Source organism: Spea bombifrons, chromosome 1 (genome assembly GCF_027358695.1).
Source record: "Spea bombifrons isolate aSpeBom1 chromosome 1, aSpeBom1.2.pri, whole genome shotgun sequence".
Lineage (NCBI taxonomy): Eukaryota > Metazoa > Chordata > Amphibia > Anura > Pelobatidae > Spea > Spea bombifrons.
Window position 1 is genome coordinate 146,061,436 of NC_071087.1, and position 18,250 is coordinate 146,079,685.

Here is an 18,250-nt window from a genome sequence, read left to right on the forward strand (position 1 = left end):
TATTTCAGGAGGAAAAAACAGAGGGGCAGAGGGTTACATGTAATGTAAGGAGGATTTATTTCACTGAAAGGGTGTTAAATAAGTGCAATAGCGTCCCAGCAAAAGAGGTTAATACAATGAGGGAATTTAAGCATGCACAGATAGACAAAGACCGAGGACCAAGTAAAGTTTGAGGTTTTACATCAGGAAAAACTGGGCAGACTAAGTAGCCAAATGGTTCTTATCTGCTGTCAAATAATATATTTCCATGGGACATTTCTGGGAAGCCTATGGCATGATCCTTTGTGGACAGCTGGTGTCTTCCACAAACAGATATTAATCTTTAAAGCGCACTCCAGATTCTAGGGTGATTTTAGTTCTAAAATGTAATGGGCTTTGGGGTTCATAGCTCCATACAGAACATCACACAAGGTCATGTTCTATTATCTGTGTATGTTCTAGTAGGCATAATACGTTTGTTCTTTGTTAATTTCTTTCACTGATGCTATCCACATTTCCATTTTGGGTTTTTTTTTCATAGTATTGTTTATCACTATTATTTTATGGGGTTTTTTTCCTGCTCATCACAGGCAAAGGAAAACATCTTCTGAAACGTAAACGCAAAAACAAAAGCGCTAATGGAAAAACAGATTCATAGATTCCTGTTCGTTGTGAATATGCCTAAGGAGTGAGAGATATGGGGCAGAGAATGGGCTTTTTCAGAATTAGATCATACTTTGATTTTAAAAGGAGCCTTATTTTATTTAAAAAATAATGACCTGTTTAATGCCATTCAAATTGAAACATGACAACGTAATAGAAAATAAAAAGTTAATATATATATATATATATATATACGCTTTTTGACATGTCATAAAAAGTGATTTAACAATTATACAAACCCCCGGCAGATAGATTCCCAGGTTGCAACATGTAAACGTGTATACAGACCAAACCATCATTTATATGCCGTAGAACAGAATGTCTTTTGCAATACATACAATTCATTATAAATCAACAGTTCTGGTTTTGCAATCTGCCTCCACACCGCCGATTCAGCTAAAACACGAGACGTGCAATCTGTCCCAACCACAGAACTACATGCCTCGCTGGGCTGCTGGGTCTGGGAGCAAAATGTAATGCGGGTGGAAAATATATTCACAGAACCAGGCTACAGATAAGAAATTTAAAAGGAAATAAACACACGCTTATTTTCGACTAGATTTGCCGTTTATCATGGGAGTTACTTCACAGGACACACAGAGTGTTTTCTATTTGGAGATTATATTTAGATAAGTGCTTATTTCACAGCGTTGGTAAGGCTTTCGCTATTGTTTAATTATAGAGAAGTGATCTGGGAGAGCTGAAATCTAGATAAGGTCCCTCCAGGTGGTTATTGAAGTCAATGAGGCATCCATTCCAGGTAGCGTGGAGTTTCAGAAGACTCTCTGACCTTGATGTGTTTACCTGCATGGTGTGAGCAGAACGGCAAGGCTACACGCTTCAAGTACGTTATAAAAACAGGGCAAGAATAAAACCTTACAGGATGACCCGTGCTCCGTAGAAATACGTCGCCGGTACCGCTAAGCCATTACATGGCCAAGCGTCCTCCTGAAACAGGTATTAAAAATAAGGAGGCAAATAAAGATGTTAATTTTTGGGCTGGATATGTAGTTTATTACGTCATATGTGGTACCATAGCAGCCAAATGTTTCCGTTGGGTCAAAATACAGCACTAAGGACCAATTAATAATGAAGTGTTAAAAGAAATGATTGGCTTCCAAAAATGCTGTGGTTTCTGGATGATTCCGTTGTTTGCCCAGTGAGTAACACGTACAAGCAGCAAGCATTTTTAAAGGAAACCAATAAAACTGCCATTAACGGTGAATAAATGTTGCCAGAATTAGTGATAATTTGTAACAACACTAGCCTTATACATGCCAGCTAGCTTTTAGACTTATAACAGCTAAACAGGTGCCAGGCAAAATGCTCCAATTTCAGAAAATCAGCTTGAACGCTAATTGATTTGGATATGCCAAGCAGCGCTCTTATGGTTCATGTATCAAGAATAAAGTACATTTTTCCCCACTTAAACGTTATTTGCAGATGTTTTATTTCTTGCTAGGAAGAGACGCCATCAACTTTGGAGATTGCGCTCATAAGAAAGTGAAATCATCTGGACAACCATCTAGAATACTGATCAATGACAGGGGCAACAGGGAAATATATCATCATAAACAGGCCAACCTTACCAGATTTATCAAACAGACGTTCCTACCTGTGTGAGCCGAGAGAGGAGAATGAGGTCGGGGAAGGGCAGGGGATTGAGTGCTGCCAATTAAACTCTTCCTGTTGCTTGTCCGACAACTGTGGAAAAGAAATAATATTGTTAGTGCTGGTTGAATGCACAGCTCTCTGTATGCCGTGGGGGCTTCTGATAAAACCCAGTAATGCTCCCAATACTTGCAGAACATCCATGTGTCCAGCTGCTGTATGTCAGAACCCTTTAAACAGCCACCTGCACAGCTTTTACTATCAAGACATTCAATCATTAAAAGCTACTTATAGATTGTGTTTGCTTTCCAATCCGTGTAACTGATTAGGAGATAGTTGGATTAAAAGTTAAACTATTACATCTGCGGTCAACTATGGGAAAAGTGGAAGTTAGGAGACTCCAAAATACATTTACTTTGTGCTGTTCTTCGCTCATTAGTTCCAGAAAAATCCCCATAAAACACTTTATTACTGACTACATATGTCCAACCTATGGAGTTTTCCAGGTATAGTCTTTGCATATATATATGTACACATGGGTTTCACAAAGTTACTCAAACTGTAACCGCTTTGGTTTCAATAATAAGAGACATTCGCTCTTTAAGAGATGATTACGAATGACAGATTTGGAAACCTAAAACACTTTGTTTATGAATTTCTGCAGAACCCACAAGAAATAAAGTGTTTGCAACCGTGCAATATAACAAAGATGTTAGCACAATACTTAATACCTATATGTTTTGTTAAGTGGCGCGCTATGGAAGCATATGGTACAGAAGATCTAAATTTGCTGTATTACCTGTCAGGAGATTCACGGTTTACTAGAGTTAAATGTATCACGGAGCTCGGGCTCAAACATTGTTTATGTATCAAATTAGCCTGGGCAGATGACTAGACACATATTTCCTATAAAACAGTTTCTGTTTTGTGTATTTTGCATGATCTACGCTTAATAATTGATGGTGCCATTTGCAATGAAGATAAATGGCGCCTGTAAATCTCAGACGAAGCCAGAACAGCTTGCAAACATTAGGAATGCCCAACAGAATTGGTCATGAACCGAGTGTTCGTAAACCATGTGGGTTCACATTCAAGACAAGATTTCATGCTATATTTGCCTCATATTAACTTGTGGAGTCCTTAAGGGCCAGTGGATGAAGTCTACTAAGAAGTAAAATTTGGATTTTTCGTTCTAGTTTATAACATTCCTTTGGGTCCAGTATAATAATCACAAAGCATATAAAGTGAAGCATTGAAAAACCGTGATATCTTCTAGGTTTGCATATATATATATATATATATATATACACATATATATATTATACACATTTACACACACTATAAAAAACAAAGCCACAAAGACTGTCTAGGACATTCCCTGTTTTTCTCCTTTTGGTTCGGATTGTCCGCGTATCAGGAAACCATGATAACATATACTGCAGACAGACTCTTCTATTCCGTCCTCGGTGACAGCGCCTGAAGTGGGAGAGGTTCTTAGACGCAGGAAGAAGGCCGTCAAGGAAGCGGGGAGGTCAGGCTGTATACCGCCACGTTAATGAAGTATAAAGGCAAACGGCTGGACTCTCTTCTTTACAAAACAGGAAAATGAATTGCAGACACATCCCGTGTTTTATTCACTCAGCTGTTTAGTCAGACTGAGTGTACAATCAGGCTTTGTTCTGTTGGTCTCATGTAAAACTATGCTGTTCCTTTGCTCAGACAGGCCTTTTCCTGGCCTTTCCAAGCCTTTTCATGTGATGCACTATACTAGATCTAGGTGTAGCTGGGGGAGGGGAACATGTCTACAGAATATAATGTACATATCTTATATACAATCACCCCAACAGCATTAGACCTCAGCTACGTGTGGCTACCCCAAAGCTTTATTCCAACTAGCCACATAATGTTAGTCAGATGGTACAAACATTTCTTTAGCTGCGACAGGTATGAGCCTCTCTGGTTGGCTAGCAGCAGATCTTGATTTTCTTTTGTTCATTAGACATTGTATAATACTTTATACCATTTCAAGTTGATTTTTGTGTATTTTGTTGAATATAACCCACAGCAATAGCTTCTATTTTGTGACAAATGCATCTACTGTCTTCTGTGACCATAAATGATAATTGACAAAAATAAAAAATTGAAACTAGGAGAAGTGCTTTTTCAGGTGCGTCCCTGCCTTTACTTTTTGTTCACTCAGAATAGGATCCCAACTCCAAATCTATACCAACCAGCAGACAAGAGAGATCCCACAAATGTTGGCTAATTATACCAATACACACAGATACGGTTACAGAAGAGTTACTATCCACTTAAGACTTTAAATGTCAGAAGAAAATCTAATCTTCAAGGCCAGCTGAGAATGCAATCAGAAGTCTACAAGACAGCGGTGTGTTACACCGAGAGCAAACACAAATATAAAACAATTTCAAAACAAAGTAATGTATTCATCTTTATCAAAATGTGACTGAGAGCATTTAATAAACACACCCAGACAGAAGTAAAACTTGATGCCAACATGAGTCAATTAAAAAGGGCATTATGGGCACCCTTTATGGGCTCTGTGCGGTTAACACAAAAATGAAATTCAACATGGAACTAAACTGGGAGCGACCATGCAAACAGACAATCAGTGAACACTTAGTGGCGTTTAATTGTTGCACCGATTACCACTATACTTTGATGGCTGAGAGTGATAGGAGGTGTAGTCCAGAAAGTTTGATGCCTGCATTCACAGAGTCTCTCCAGAGTGCAGAGGAACAGAACATTTGAACGCACTGTATATGGATACATATTGTATATTTTGGAATATTTGCTTATAAACACTCTATTAAAGGGGATCCCAAATACTGTATTCATAGTATCAAATTAAATTGAGTTTTTAAATATATATCAATATTTTATTGTTTTTCCATAACAATGTATTCAGACGGTTTCATATTGTCGTGTCATGTGTTCTCGAAGAAACTCTGACTTTGTATCATATTGCCTTGGGGTAAAGTCTTATCTAGCTGGACACTTCTTAATGAAAGTCTATGGAGGAATTGAATTCATTAACATCGCCATAAAGAATCAGCTCAGTGTGGTGTTTGAGCAAATAAAGCCACGCAAAATATCACAAGACTGACAAATGGAGTTTATTGGCACAAAATAGGATAAAACAAAGCTTTATTCAATGCTAAGTACAATACTGTTTTAAGTACTGTTTGTTATTCTCAAAAGAAAAATATTTGTATTGCCATGTGATTTCCTTATTAATATAATCTCTGTGTTTCTTTGTTCCGCAGTTTAATCATTCACAAACTATTGTAAACTCATTGGAACAAAAGCTTTAAGAAACGCGTTGGGCTATTTATAGGCTTTAAGGTTTAACTGCTGTAAACCGGTCACTGGCACACAAATACATTGCTGGACCAGTCAACAAACACTGCGGTTGGAGTTCATATGCCAGAAAGGAACTGAATATTAGCAACACCTAAAACATTAGTGCACAGACACATGGTTCTGTTAGCCAAGGACATAGCTAGGTAGATGTAATGTTTCCAAATACTTTAATTCCTATCACTTTTTTATTCATATAGTTGCTATTGGTCTACAACTCAGCTTTGATAAATATGGTCATAGATATGGTATTTCTCTTTCAGTTTGTAGGCGTAGAAAGAGATATGGTATATACAACCAAGGGTGAAAATTTACAACCCTGCATATAACTCTCTGGATGACACCGGACATGGGTACTACCAGTCCAAAAAGAACAACGTGTTCAACTCCCATTGACTAGCGTGGTAGTTCTACTGGGCACGGACAAGAAGCATACTGAGGTATGCCACCTGCTTCCAGTAGAGGCAGTAGGGGGAGGAGTTTTATCTTATTTCCTGTCTCTAATGAATATGCGCAGATTTAAAATGCAAATATGAATTTGACATGGAAATGCTCCTTTAATTTATCCTATGCACAGTTTTAAACATTACATAACACAATGTTTAATAATAAAGACTGATGCATTGATTGGCATCAGTTATAAGGAACATAACCAATGAATCATTAACGTGCCTCTGTGAAGCAAAGCAACACAAAAGATAAGGTGTGCAAGCTGCAAGATGTTTATCTCTTTATATTTTAAATATGTAAATAATATTAAATATGCACAAACAACGAGAGATCAGTGTTAATTCTACTGAGAGAACCAATCACAAATCTTAATTGTGAACTACAAAGTGGGTTCACTGTCCATGATAGGAAGGATTGACCTACAATCGTCAGTTAGAGTCCTCGAATTGATCCCTACAAGAGCAATATGGGAGCTACAGTCATGTACAGCATAAAGTTAAATGTATTTATACACACTTTCATTTGTAAACAGATGTCTGAATATTCTTTATGAATAATCTAATTTGCGGTTTCATACTGACTTGCACTCTGCTAATTTAACTAATTAAATTATTAAAGTACTCTTTCCTATGAAGGTATATAACGTAAAAATAAACCTTTTAAGTTATAAAGGTGTTAAATGCAGCCGAGTAGGTGTCCCAATGCAGAGTAATAGACAGACAGACAATTCTTATGTTATTCGAAGTTGGATGTGAGCATCGGACCATACGATCGAGAGGAGAGAAGGTGAAAGCATATCACATTCACAACTGCCTGCAGAGTTACTGTCGAATGAGTCACCGCTGTAAAGATATGTCACATCAGGGTCCCGGCTCATTCCATCTCTTTAATCAGGATACAAAAGCATTCTCACTATGTGATTCTTAAAAGCACATCAAATCAATAAATACAGAGGACACACAATCAGATTGGCTGGTGTCACGCAGAGCTGTTCTTTCAAACAAAGGCACCATCAGGGAAACGGATCACAATTTACGGTCTAGAGACAGGCCACGGAACGCAAAAAGAGAAAGTGTTATGCCGAGGTAAAGACTAGTATGAAAACAGTCATGTAAATTATTAAACAAGCTTCGATAGAGGGAGATCGGCGACTCAGGGAGATCGGCGACTCAGGGAGATCGGCGACTCAGGGAGATCGGCGACTCAGGGAGATCGGCGACTCAGGGAGATGTCAAGAGAGGAGAGAGGGAGATGTCGAGACAGATATCAGCATATGTAGCACTGTTTTCTGATTAAGAATATACAATGTATATACACATGTTCAGACAGCCTTTTAAAAGACAGGGTGGAGTAGATTGGAGAGGACGTATTAGCTGTCCATGAGTGCTGATCTGGCTACTGCACCTCTTATCAGAGTTTTGTCTAAAGGCTGTCCTGTACAGCGGGCAATTACTTTCAAGGGTTCCATGTATAAAGTGGATATAGAGGCAAAAGGTAATCATTGTTGACCTTATTTGCATGCGCCTACCCAGAATCCCTTGTGGTTGTGGCAGCACCATGAGATTTCTGAGGGAAAAACAAGCCTTCTGGCTTGTCCAGTGTCTGTAGATCAAGACAGGAAACTCATTTGTTTAGCCACATATTTCCACTTCCTGCGGTAAACAGTCTCTTAAACAATTACACCAGAAGAAAACCTTAAAGCTCAAACGAAACAAATAAAATTGCTAATGTAAAGGCAGTGACAGTAAAGATTTCCCTTTAAGTGATTGAAAATGGAATAAAACTAAACGGACAGGGAAGCGATAGGATCTATGGTTACGTAGGCCGTTCAGTTTAAAGGAGTCATGTAATCCCTCCTAAGCTCCTAACTACTACATCAGCCTGCTAAAAGCAGAGACTCAATGACTTCATAGAATCCTGGCAAAGAATGAAAACGATGTGAAATTTCTTAATGAGCAGTTTGTCGCGAGTGAACCCAAACATCATCACTCAGCTAATTAAGTCTGCCGCGTCCTGAACCCACAGGGGACCGGGTGGGATAGGGAAACTACATTCTAAATACTAGAGAAAACACAATTAATACATGGAAACAGAAGACAGGGGATCAAAAGACGCACACTTCTGCTGAGAGCGAACAATAAGCAGTGACGGATTTCCCGGAGCACTGAACAATCACAGAGAGGAGACTCTCTCCTTATGCCGGAGTAAGAAAGGCAGCAGACATTTACCCTGGAGCCCGTCCAAATCTTTATCGCTTATCTAGAAAAGTCAGCATGGGCTCTGCTACTGTGAACCGCACCATTCACCGAACTTGCCTATTACTCAAGTACTATTGTTTATGGCAAACACTGTCCGTCACGTCCTAACAGGTTAGTTTAGTGTCACAGTGTGTGATCAACATGCAGAGTTTAGTTACACAACATAGAATTAGCAGAAATGATCTATTCCTCCCATCTAGTCTGCCCATTTTTCCTGATGTAAAGACCCAGGCCTTAACCAGTCCTTGATCTTGTCTTAGATTCAGGATAGCTATATGTCTATCCCACGCACGTTTAAAGCTCCTCGCGGTATTATCCTCTACCACTTCTGCTGGGAGGCTGTTACATTTACTAATTAAAGCTGTCTGATGAATACAGAACACTGCTTAAACTATTAACAAAAATATGGGTGCAGCCATTTTTTGCAAGAGGAGTAAAGGCAAGTTAGTTAAAAGTGTCCATTGCCATGAAACCGCTATAGGCCAAGGAAAAATAGTCCCAAGCACTGAAAGTCTTCATTAAAGTGTCCCTGTAAGTAAAGGGCACTCTTTATATCCAGATATAGGTAGCAAGTACCTAGTTTTGGGTCTGCCACTCAGCATTTTCTTGACTTGAGTTCCATGCTTTACAAAAGATGTCACTGCTGGTAGGTTTTATTTGACAGAACTCCCAAACCTACTGTTTGAGATCACCATTTTTTTCACATTAGTCTGAATAGAGTTGCATAAATCTAAAAAGTCATTAGCCCACAGTTAGCATAAGTAACAAGTAAGTAACAAGCACCAGAACACAGATATCTTAGTTTGATTGAAATTCAAGATATTACATTTTGAGAACCAGAAAGAAACGGTGTAGATGACCCTCTAATCATGTCATCTGTCCCAGGCATTTTACTAGTTCTTTTGAGGTTCACATTGATGATACAATACAACCCAACATAGCCATGTTTACAAAGTCAGGTTTACTATTTGTATCTATACAATTTAGTACAATGTTACAACTAGGGCCTCTTTGCTGGTGCCCCCAACTTGGTCTCCTGATATTATACTAGCAACTACCCCCTCAATTGACTTTATATTACCCAGAATTTGACCCGGTTGTCCCAGGTTTTTATGGGGCTGCCTGTTTTAGATGGCTGTCTCTGGAGGTTACCGAGGAAGCATACTGAATGACTTCAACAGATAAGCAAACAGACAAGCCTTTCTCTTGTTTAAAGCATGGGGATCTCCAGGGAGTGGTGCGGGAAATTAATAGACAAGCATACACTAGATTTATTCAATGCGTTGTGATGTTAACGCCCTCAAAGGAGAAGATTAAAGCTTTAATTAAATAATCATTATCCAAGGCCCAGATCCTGCCTAATAAGCACATGTAACTGATGAGACGACACCAAGCGAACCACAAAAGTCCTTTAGAGCCATTTCAGACTGGATTACATTGTTAGTTTAGTTGTGACGTGGACACAATTAAGGCAGCAAATACAGTACAGGTGACTCTCCCACTTATAACGTATTATTTAGATTGGGAAATTTGATATTACAAAAGGTATCTTTTTGGCCTAAAAAATAATCATATTAATTAGAAACCTTGGTGAGATGGATGCATCTTCTCAGAACAGCAAATGGTTAAGGTTTTTTTAAAAAAATTAAAAATATAGTAAATTGGGAATACGGAGGCAGTTAATCGTGCTTTAAGGTCATCTGACAGTACCTCGCTCGCAATCATGTTGCTACAATGGGTCACGTGGTCATTCATGCCAGCTGGGTAAGTCAACAGCACAATGACAAACGAGGTATAAAATAATTGCAACAAGTGTTTAAAGGAGACTGGAAGACAATTCCAAACATAGGCACAAAAGGATTATACCCTCTCGATATTTACAGGTTATGATAAAGAAAAAATATCTAAGTGTGTGTCCATATATATATATATATATACACACATATATACATATATATATATATATATACACACACATATATACATACACACACACATTTTAATGTTCTCTGAATACTCCAACAATAAACCTCTCCTTTTGGATGAATATACTTTTTAGTAGCGGAGTGGTTTGTTTTGTGCTTTATTCTGGTGGAAAAAAAAGGAAAAAGTCCCTGTTAATCTAGTAACATCACACAATAATTGTCGCTGGAGTTTTTGATCTGCAATTGGTTATAGTATCTTTCAGGTCAAAAGTAGCAGTCAGCAGTGACCCAGACACCTTTAGATTAATAAGATTAAAAAGATAGTTGAAATCTTCAGTTTTAATTAAAAGATTAGATGTATTCCCCAGAGCTACACAAATTATCTGTGATTAATCCAATCACCTTTCCAAAACAATCCACTAGAATAAAGGGTAAATGTCTATCAGTTGCATCAGTTTTCCGAAATAAAAATTAAGAAACCTCTGGAACCATGACCCAATACAGAAAAATATCCACATATAACATTGTGTATTTATATAGCCTAAACCTATATTATGTGGTATACCGTAACACAAATTTTTCATTCCGCAGAAAATTTCTTACAGAAAAAAAAAAACAAATCAACATATGTATATAAAAAAGAGAGAATTCTTACCTGGGAATTCCTTTTCCTTGTCCATTTCCAGGTGGCACATGAGAAGTAGGCTCCGCCTACCAGGTAGGGCAGGAAACACTATAAAAAAAGGATACCTCCCCCTTCCTCCCCAGTGTGGTTAAAAAGAAAGACTCAGACAAATAATAGCAAAACCCAAATACATTTTAATGGGCGGGAAAAAAGTGTGCCACCTGGAAATGGACAAGGAAAAGGAATTCCCAGGTAAGAATTCTCTCTTTCCCTTGCCATTCCAGGTGGCACATGAGAAGAATTAGCAAGATAGGGAGGGAAGGATTCCAGTCTGAAGGACACGACGACCAAATTGAGACTCGTCTGAGATGAAGGTTCAGCCTGTAGTGCCTTACGAACGTATGGATCGACCTCCAGGTCGCTGCCTTGCAAATGAGAGACGGAGACACCCCGGAGAGTTCGGCCCAGGAAGTTGAGACGGATCTGGTCGAGTGAGCCTTCAGGCCGGAGGGAGGTACTCTTCCCGCGGAGACGTAACATAAAGCGATAGCGTCCTTAAGCCAGCGGCTCACGGAAGCCCTGGATACTGATCTGCCCTTGCGGGGCCCCGCAAAGGACAGAAAGAGAGAATCGGATTTCTTCCAGGCCGACGTACGAGAGAGATATGACAGGATACATCTCCGCAGGTCTAGCGAATGGAGTTCCAGTTCTGTGGGATTCTTGGGATCCGGACAGAGTGTAGGTAGGACGATCTCCTGATCCGCATGAAAAGGGGAGACCACTTTAGGGAGAAACTCTGGAGGCAAACGAAGGATAATGCAGTCCGGCAGAATCCTGAGAAAAGGTTCAACTCTGGAGAGAGCCTGGATTTCGCTCACCCTCCTAGCGGAAGTGAGGGCTACGAGGAGGACAACCTTGTAGGTGAGCAGCTTAAGAGAGGTATCTACTAGAGGCTCAAATGGAGACAAGGTGAGTTGATGCAATACGAGATTAAGGTCCCAAGGAGGGACCGACGGCCGGATCCTAGGGCGAAGTCTACACATTCCCTTAGAAAATCTGGAGATCCACGGATGAGAGGCCAGATTGAAATCCAAGAAGTTACTCAGTGCTGAGATCTGGACCTTGATAGTAGCAGGTTGAAATCCTTTATCAAAGCCATCTTGAAAAAAGTGCAGCACCTCGCGGATAGATGGAGTGGATACTTCATGCACATTGCACCAGGCGATGAATGTCTCCCAAACCTTTTGGTACTTGGTGGCCGTAGAAATTTTGCGGCTGGAAAGAATGGTGTTCACCACAGATGCAGCTAATCCTTTGGAGGACAAGATCTCCCTTTCAGAAGCCATGCAGAGAGGTTGAATCGGAATGGATCTGGGTGGAGAACAGGACCTTGAATGAGAAGATCCTTCACCTGAGGAAGAAGCAAAGGTTCGTCTATGGCCAAGGTGGTAAGGTCCGAGAACCAGATCCTGCGAGGCCAGAAAGGAACAACCAGGATGACTTTTTGAGGGTTTCCCCGAATTTTCCGGAGTACTCTGGAGATAAGGGGAAGCGGAGGAAAAACGTAAGCGAGGTCGAAATCCCAGGTCTGCGAGAGTGCTTCCAGCGCTCTGGGATGACCGACTGGTGAAAGAGAAAAAAACTCCTTTACCTGAGCGTTCAGGTGCGTGGCCATCAGGTCTATCTGAGGAGTGCCCCATTTCCTTGTTATGAGGGCGAAGACTTTTTTGTTTAAGGACCATTCTCCTGGAGGTACTGATTTCCTGCTGAGGTAATCCGCCTCCTGATTCAGAGACCCCTTGATATGAACCGCAGAGAGTGTGCAGAGATTGAACTCCGCCCATCTGCAGATCTGAGCAGTCAGGGTCTGCAGGCGTCTGCTTCTGGTGCCACCTTGTTTGGAAAGGTAGGCCACCACGGTGATGTTGTCTGAAAGGATCCTGATGGACTTGTGCCGCAGGATTGAAGACCAGAACCTGAGAGCCCTCCAGACCGCCAGTAGTTCTAGAAAATTGATGTGTAGGCTTGATTCTTGGGGAGACCAGGATCCCTGGGCAAAATGGCTTCCCATGACGGCACCCCAGCCTGTCAAACTGGCGTCGGTGGAGATTACCACCCAATCTCTCGTCTGCCAAGGGAGACCCTGCGAAAGATTCTTGGTTGACAGCCACCAACGGAGTGACTCCCGAACGAGGGGAGAAAGCCGGACCTTCTTGTGTAGGGATGTCTGGGAGCGATCCCAGTGATCCAGTAAAAATTGTTGAAGGGGTCTTGCGTGAGCCAGTGCCCAGGGAACCGCCGGGATGGAGGAAGTCATGAGACCGAGCAAGGACATGACGGATCTGAGGGACACTGACTTGTACTGCAGGACTGTATGTGAGAATTCCCGTAACCTTAGGATCTTGTCCTGCGGGAGAAACGTCTTCTGTACTTCTGAATCGAGGATCATTCCCAGAAAAGACCGACGTCTGTTTGGCAGAAACTTTGACTTTAGGGGGTTCACTAACCATCCCAGTTTGTGGAGCGTCCTGAGGGAAAATTCTAGATGAGATTGGAGCAATGATGCCGAAGCTGCTATCAGGAGCCAATCGTCCAGGTATGGGACCACCTTTATGCCTCTTTGCCTCAGGAAGGCCACGACGACTGACATGAGTTTTGTGAAGATTCGTGGTGCTGAAGCCATCCCAAAGGGAAGTGCCCGAAACTGAAGATGCCGAATCCCTTGAGGTAGTGGAACGGCCAGACGGAGGAATCTTTGGTGGTCTTCTCTGATGAGGACATGTAGATAGGCGTCTCGCAGGTCTATAGTGACCATGAAGTCCCCCGATGAAACAACCTCCGTGGCGGACTTCAGGGATTCCATCCGGGACCTGTTGTATCTGATGCAGGCATTTACCAACTGTAGATTGATTATTAGTCTGAATTTCCCGGATGGTTTTGGTACGACAAAGACGTGGGAATAAGTTCCCTCTCCTATTTCTTGAAGAGGCACCGGGACCAGAGCCCTTTCGTGAATAAGGTTGTTGAGTGTGGAGAAGAATCCCGCTCTTTTCCAAGGATCTGTGGGAGGCATGGACAGCAGGAATCGCTGGGCAGGTAGGTGAGTAAACTCCGGAGCATAGCCTTGATTGATGATGCGAAGAACCCAGGGGTCTGAGGTGATCTCTTCCCAGGCATGCAGGAAACCGGATAGCCTGCCCCCTACCTGAAACCTGCTGGCGTCAAAACTTCCCTGATTTGCCGTCCCTGCCTCTGCCTCTTCCTCTCTGGAATCTGCCTCTCGCGTAGGGTTTACCCCGAAAGGACTGGTACTCTTGATAGGATGTTGAGGGCCTGTAGGACTCCCTGTCTCTTGGAGCTCTGAAATAATTGGACCTGAAACGCGGTGGTCCCTTCCTCTGAGGTAACCAGTGCTTATCACCCGTGGTGGATTCCAGAATCGTGTCAAGGTCGCTGCCGAAGAGGTGGTTCCCCTGGAACGGAATGCTGCACAGCTTGTGTTTGGAGGCGTTATCTGCAGACCATGACTTGAGCCAGAGCGCTCGTCTAGAAACCGCAGAAAGTGCCGTAGCTTTAGCAGATGTACGGACAGATTCAATGGAAGCATCGGAGATGAAGTCAATAGCTAGGCAGGTGTCGGACAAGTTTCTTGCGACCTGCTCAGACCCTGGGACAGCTGCCAGATCTTCCACCGCTTGTTGGAGCCAGATCTTAATGGCTCTAGAAGTTGACGCTATTGCAATGGCTGGACGAAAGTTCGCCGCTGCTGCCTCAAAAGCCCTCTTGGCGGCATTCTCAGCCCGCCGGTCCATGGGGTCTTTGAAGTGGGACGCGTCCTCCATCGGAATGGCTGTTTTCTTCGTAGCCTTGGCTACTGCGGTGTCTACTTTCGGGACTTCCCAGGCCTCAGAATCCTTGCCATCAAAGGGAAACAGCTTTTTGGTTCTGGAAGACGTGAAGAATCTCCGGTCCGGATATTTCCACTGCTCCGTGATTATGGCCGAAAGCGAGTCGTGAACTGGAAAGGTCTGCGGCTTCCTAGAGTGACCCTGAAAAGGATCCGGTTTTGAAACTGGTATATCATCCTGTAGATTTAGAGTAGATCTGACTGCAGAGATTAGCTTCCCTGTTTCTTCGACTGGGAAGAAAAAGGTTTCTTCTTTAACTTCCCCCTCCTCATCCGAAGACTGGGGGTCATTAGACTTGTAGTCGTATTCAGAAAAGGGTGCCGAATAATCTTCCAGGGTATCTGGTAGAACATTTGGAGGACCCTGCTGGAAAAGATGATGCTGCGACACCGGCCCCTGAGCGGAGCTTGCCATGGCACGAAAACAGTCAAAGGTGGACTGCAGCTCCCCCTTCAACCAGGAGGTAAATTCTGAATTGGAAACATCTTTAGGCCGAGAGCAGGAGCTGCACATTTTGGCCGTAGGGTCGTGTAGGGTCTTTTTACAAGATGAGCAGGCTTTATGTTTCGTTTTCCCCACAGACTTCTTATGTGGGGAGGCCTCGGAAGGAATGTCTGGATTTTTGTCTGACATAACTGAGGAGAAAACACAAAAATTATAACATCAGAAAGCAATGGAATAGGCCATAGAAATCTCTCTCTAAACTAGGAGAGAAAACACCTACTTGAAAAGGCAATATACAGTCCTCAGGCACAGGCAGGCAAAAAAAGAGGAGTAAAAAATCCAATAAAACAGTACAGGTCGAAGAGCATGGAAAGATCTTACCCATTCTGGCGTTTTTATAGAGGCATTTAGGCGCCAAGGCCCGGAAACCGTCACATCCGGAAATTCCTCGTCAATTGACCTCTCGTGACCCCGGACGGAAGCCGGAGTAATTGCAGAGAGGAGATAATAAAACCGGGTGCCGAGAGATCGGCACTGCCGGCTAAAAGAAAACTGCTCGCGCCGGAGCGCTCTCCTGCCGCCGCACGCTGAGGATTCCCCCTCCCCGGGACGGAGAGAACCGGAGCCCGGGGATGTACGTCCCAGTGAGCCCCCTGGGCTGTGGGCAACGTATAACGAGGACTGAGCCTCGTGTTACCGCGATTACCGCGGAGTTTACAGCCTCCGAGGCTGCCGCATCACCCTGGATCCACCGGGACCACTACCGGGTGTCGGGAGAGAGGATGCCCCCCCGGGGCTCCAAGAAAACAAAAAAAGAGGTAAGCTTCAGCCTAACCGCTACCTGAGTAGGGCAGGAAACAACACTGGGGAGGAAGGGGGAGGTATCCTTTTTTTATAGTGTTTCCTGCCCTACCTGGTAGGCGGAGCCTACTTCTCATGTGCCACCTGGAATGGCAAGGGAAAATTACATGTCAGTTTGTTGGGACATGTTTCAATGTGCCCATGTCAACAGTTTTCAACACCTGTTCCCCAGAGAGAAAAATGTCACATGTTCTACCGAGTAAAATGCTGCCACATCACCTGGTATGATGGTGGAGGTCACTCGGCTGGACCAGAACCTGCCTGCTGCTGCACCATTTCTTACAGCAGAGGTTGGCAGCCAATCAACGATATACGTTCCAGCAAAGAGAGTATGTGAAGGGCACAGGTGGAAGAAAGTCTGAATAATAATGAATGGTGACCCATCAGCCTCAGTAGGCTACTTTACTAGACATACCTCTCACTCGGGGTCTCACTGTTTTGTTGAGATTACAAAACTGTGCGTGATGTTTCTATTTACTTTTGCTGCATGTAAAAAATAAATAAAAAAAATCTACAGCTGTCAGGTATGCACTCGCTCGCTGAGATGTGGATCGGTGGACTACTGGGTTTATGTCTGGTGGAAATTGGACCCAGCCCAAACTCAGCACTGGTTTTGGATGCTCTTGGCACTAAAGACAGAGCAAACAATGTTCAACATCACACACTCAGAAACGTCACCAGACACCGACAGTCCCTTCAGCTACCAACAACCAGAGTATAATGGTTATAGCGGTTATAACGATGATGGGAGTTGGAGTTTTAAAAGCAGAGGGATACCAGTTTTACCTGTAAGAGTATTTCCTACAGGCTACAAAGCCCGTTCCTCGCTGTAGAAGTGGGAATGTCTCTGTAAGAGCGAGGCAATGAGCTGCAGTTTACAAAAAAAATTGACACATCAATCAAAGTGATAGGAGAGAAGTCGACCGAGTCCAAAGGGCAAGACAGCAACGGCAATGGCTACAATATCCATGGTGGAAAATAGTGAAGTTACATTATTTTATCCTGAAACTTTACATCCAGAACACAAAATGTCACAACAATCACACGTGGGCTGAAGCAATCTTGCCTTAAAATGAAATAATCCAGCGTACACAGGCGATTTAACATTCCATAAACTTTTTGAACTGAACTACTGCTTATCCTGAAACCCAATTCACTACACTAAGGGAATACTGGCATGATACACGAGCAGCTTTACACGTATATTAAAAATGTGGTATATTCTAAAAATCAGGTGTTTTAAAATTGTTAAATAATCCCCCAAATACACAAAAATATTATTGATCTGGCAAGGCACAAAGCGCTTAAGTATTCTATGAGCGGATTTGTGTACATTACCTCTGCGTGCGTCGGAGCCTGTTTCGATTTCTTAAATGAGGCAGCGTAAAATTAGAGAGGACCGTCCAGAAATTGGAGTCTGACATGCTGAAAGCGAATCCCAACTTAGTCCCTTCAATTCAGGACACGCTGCAGCCCATAACTCACAGGGAAAAAGTCCCAGAGATTGAGGTGCGAGAGACTCTCCCCAACGACGAGTCCGGGAAGGCACTTTACTTGCAATTCCATGCGTAGCCGGAGAAATAATGAAAAGCCCCACGTCTTGCTTTGTATCGGCAGAGGCTTCAATGTGACTCTCGTCGTTCTACTGTGACCTTTTGTTTATAAGGCGTATCCAGACTACAATTACCATCGCTGAGCTCACAGCTCTGCTCAAAACCTTTACTCCGTATGCAAGTCCGGCTGAGGCACCTTGTCATATGTTTGGCAGCTACCATTCACACATTCCCACGGGGGAGATCCGTGTTCCTGTAACCATTTCACTTTCAAGAGACCTTCGCTGTAATCTGCACACGTACTCCTTTAGTGCAAGTTAAAGGGGAGAAACTCTTCCAAAGACACATTCAGTAAGCATGCCTACCTTTCCTAACGTTTGATCGCTTAAAAGCACAGAAAACATACACCCACACTGCTCTCTCTTGGAGTCTTTCATGAGACTTAAAGCCGTCACCTTTGATCTCGTATCGATGTTAAAATAAAAATGAGGGCAGGCATTAAAAGCCTCCGATAATTAGTGGCAGCGACGGCTCAAACGTAAAAAGCATTACTTTTTCATGCACACCGACGTGGAAGCCTCTCTCACTCTCT

The 18,250-nt window shown here is 42.6% G+C and overlaps 1 protein-coding gene across 2 annotated transcripts in view; it reads right to left on the reverse strand.

Moving 5' to 3' along the window:
* The window catches only part of MAST4 (microtubule associated serine/threonine kinase family member 4), a 61,521-nt gene extending 43,827 nt beyond the window's left edge, over positions 1-17,694 (reverse strand). The window contains exons 1-2 of one of the 2 annotated variants that reach the window (XM_053448003.1): positions 17,444-17,694; positions 2,258-2,346 (exon numbers count right to left, since the gene is read on the reverse strand). In XM_053448003.1, coding sequence (XP_053303978.1) covers positions 2,258-2,346; positions 17,444-17,529 — 175 coding nt within the window. In that variant the 5' untranslated portion in view covers positions 17,530-17,694. The remainder of the gene's footprint in view (positions 1-2,257; positions 2,347-17,443) is intronic. The other variant, XM_053448004.1, reaches the window with a different exon arrangement.
* Positions 17,695-18,250: the final 556 nt, after the last annotated feature.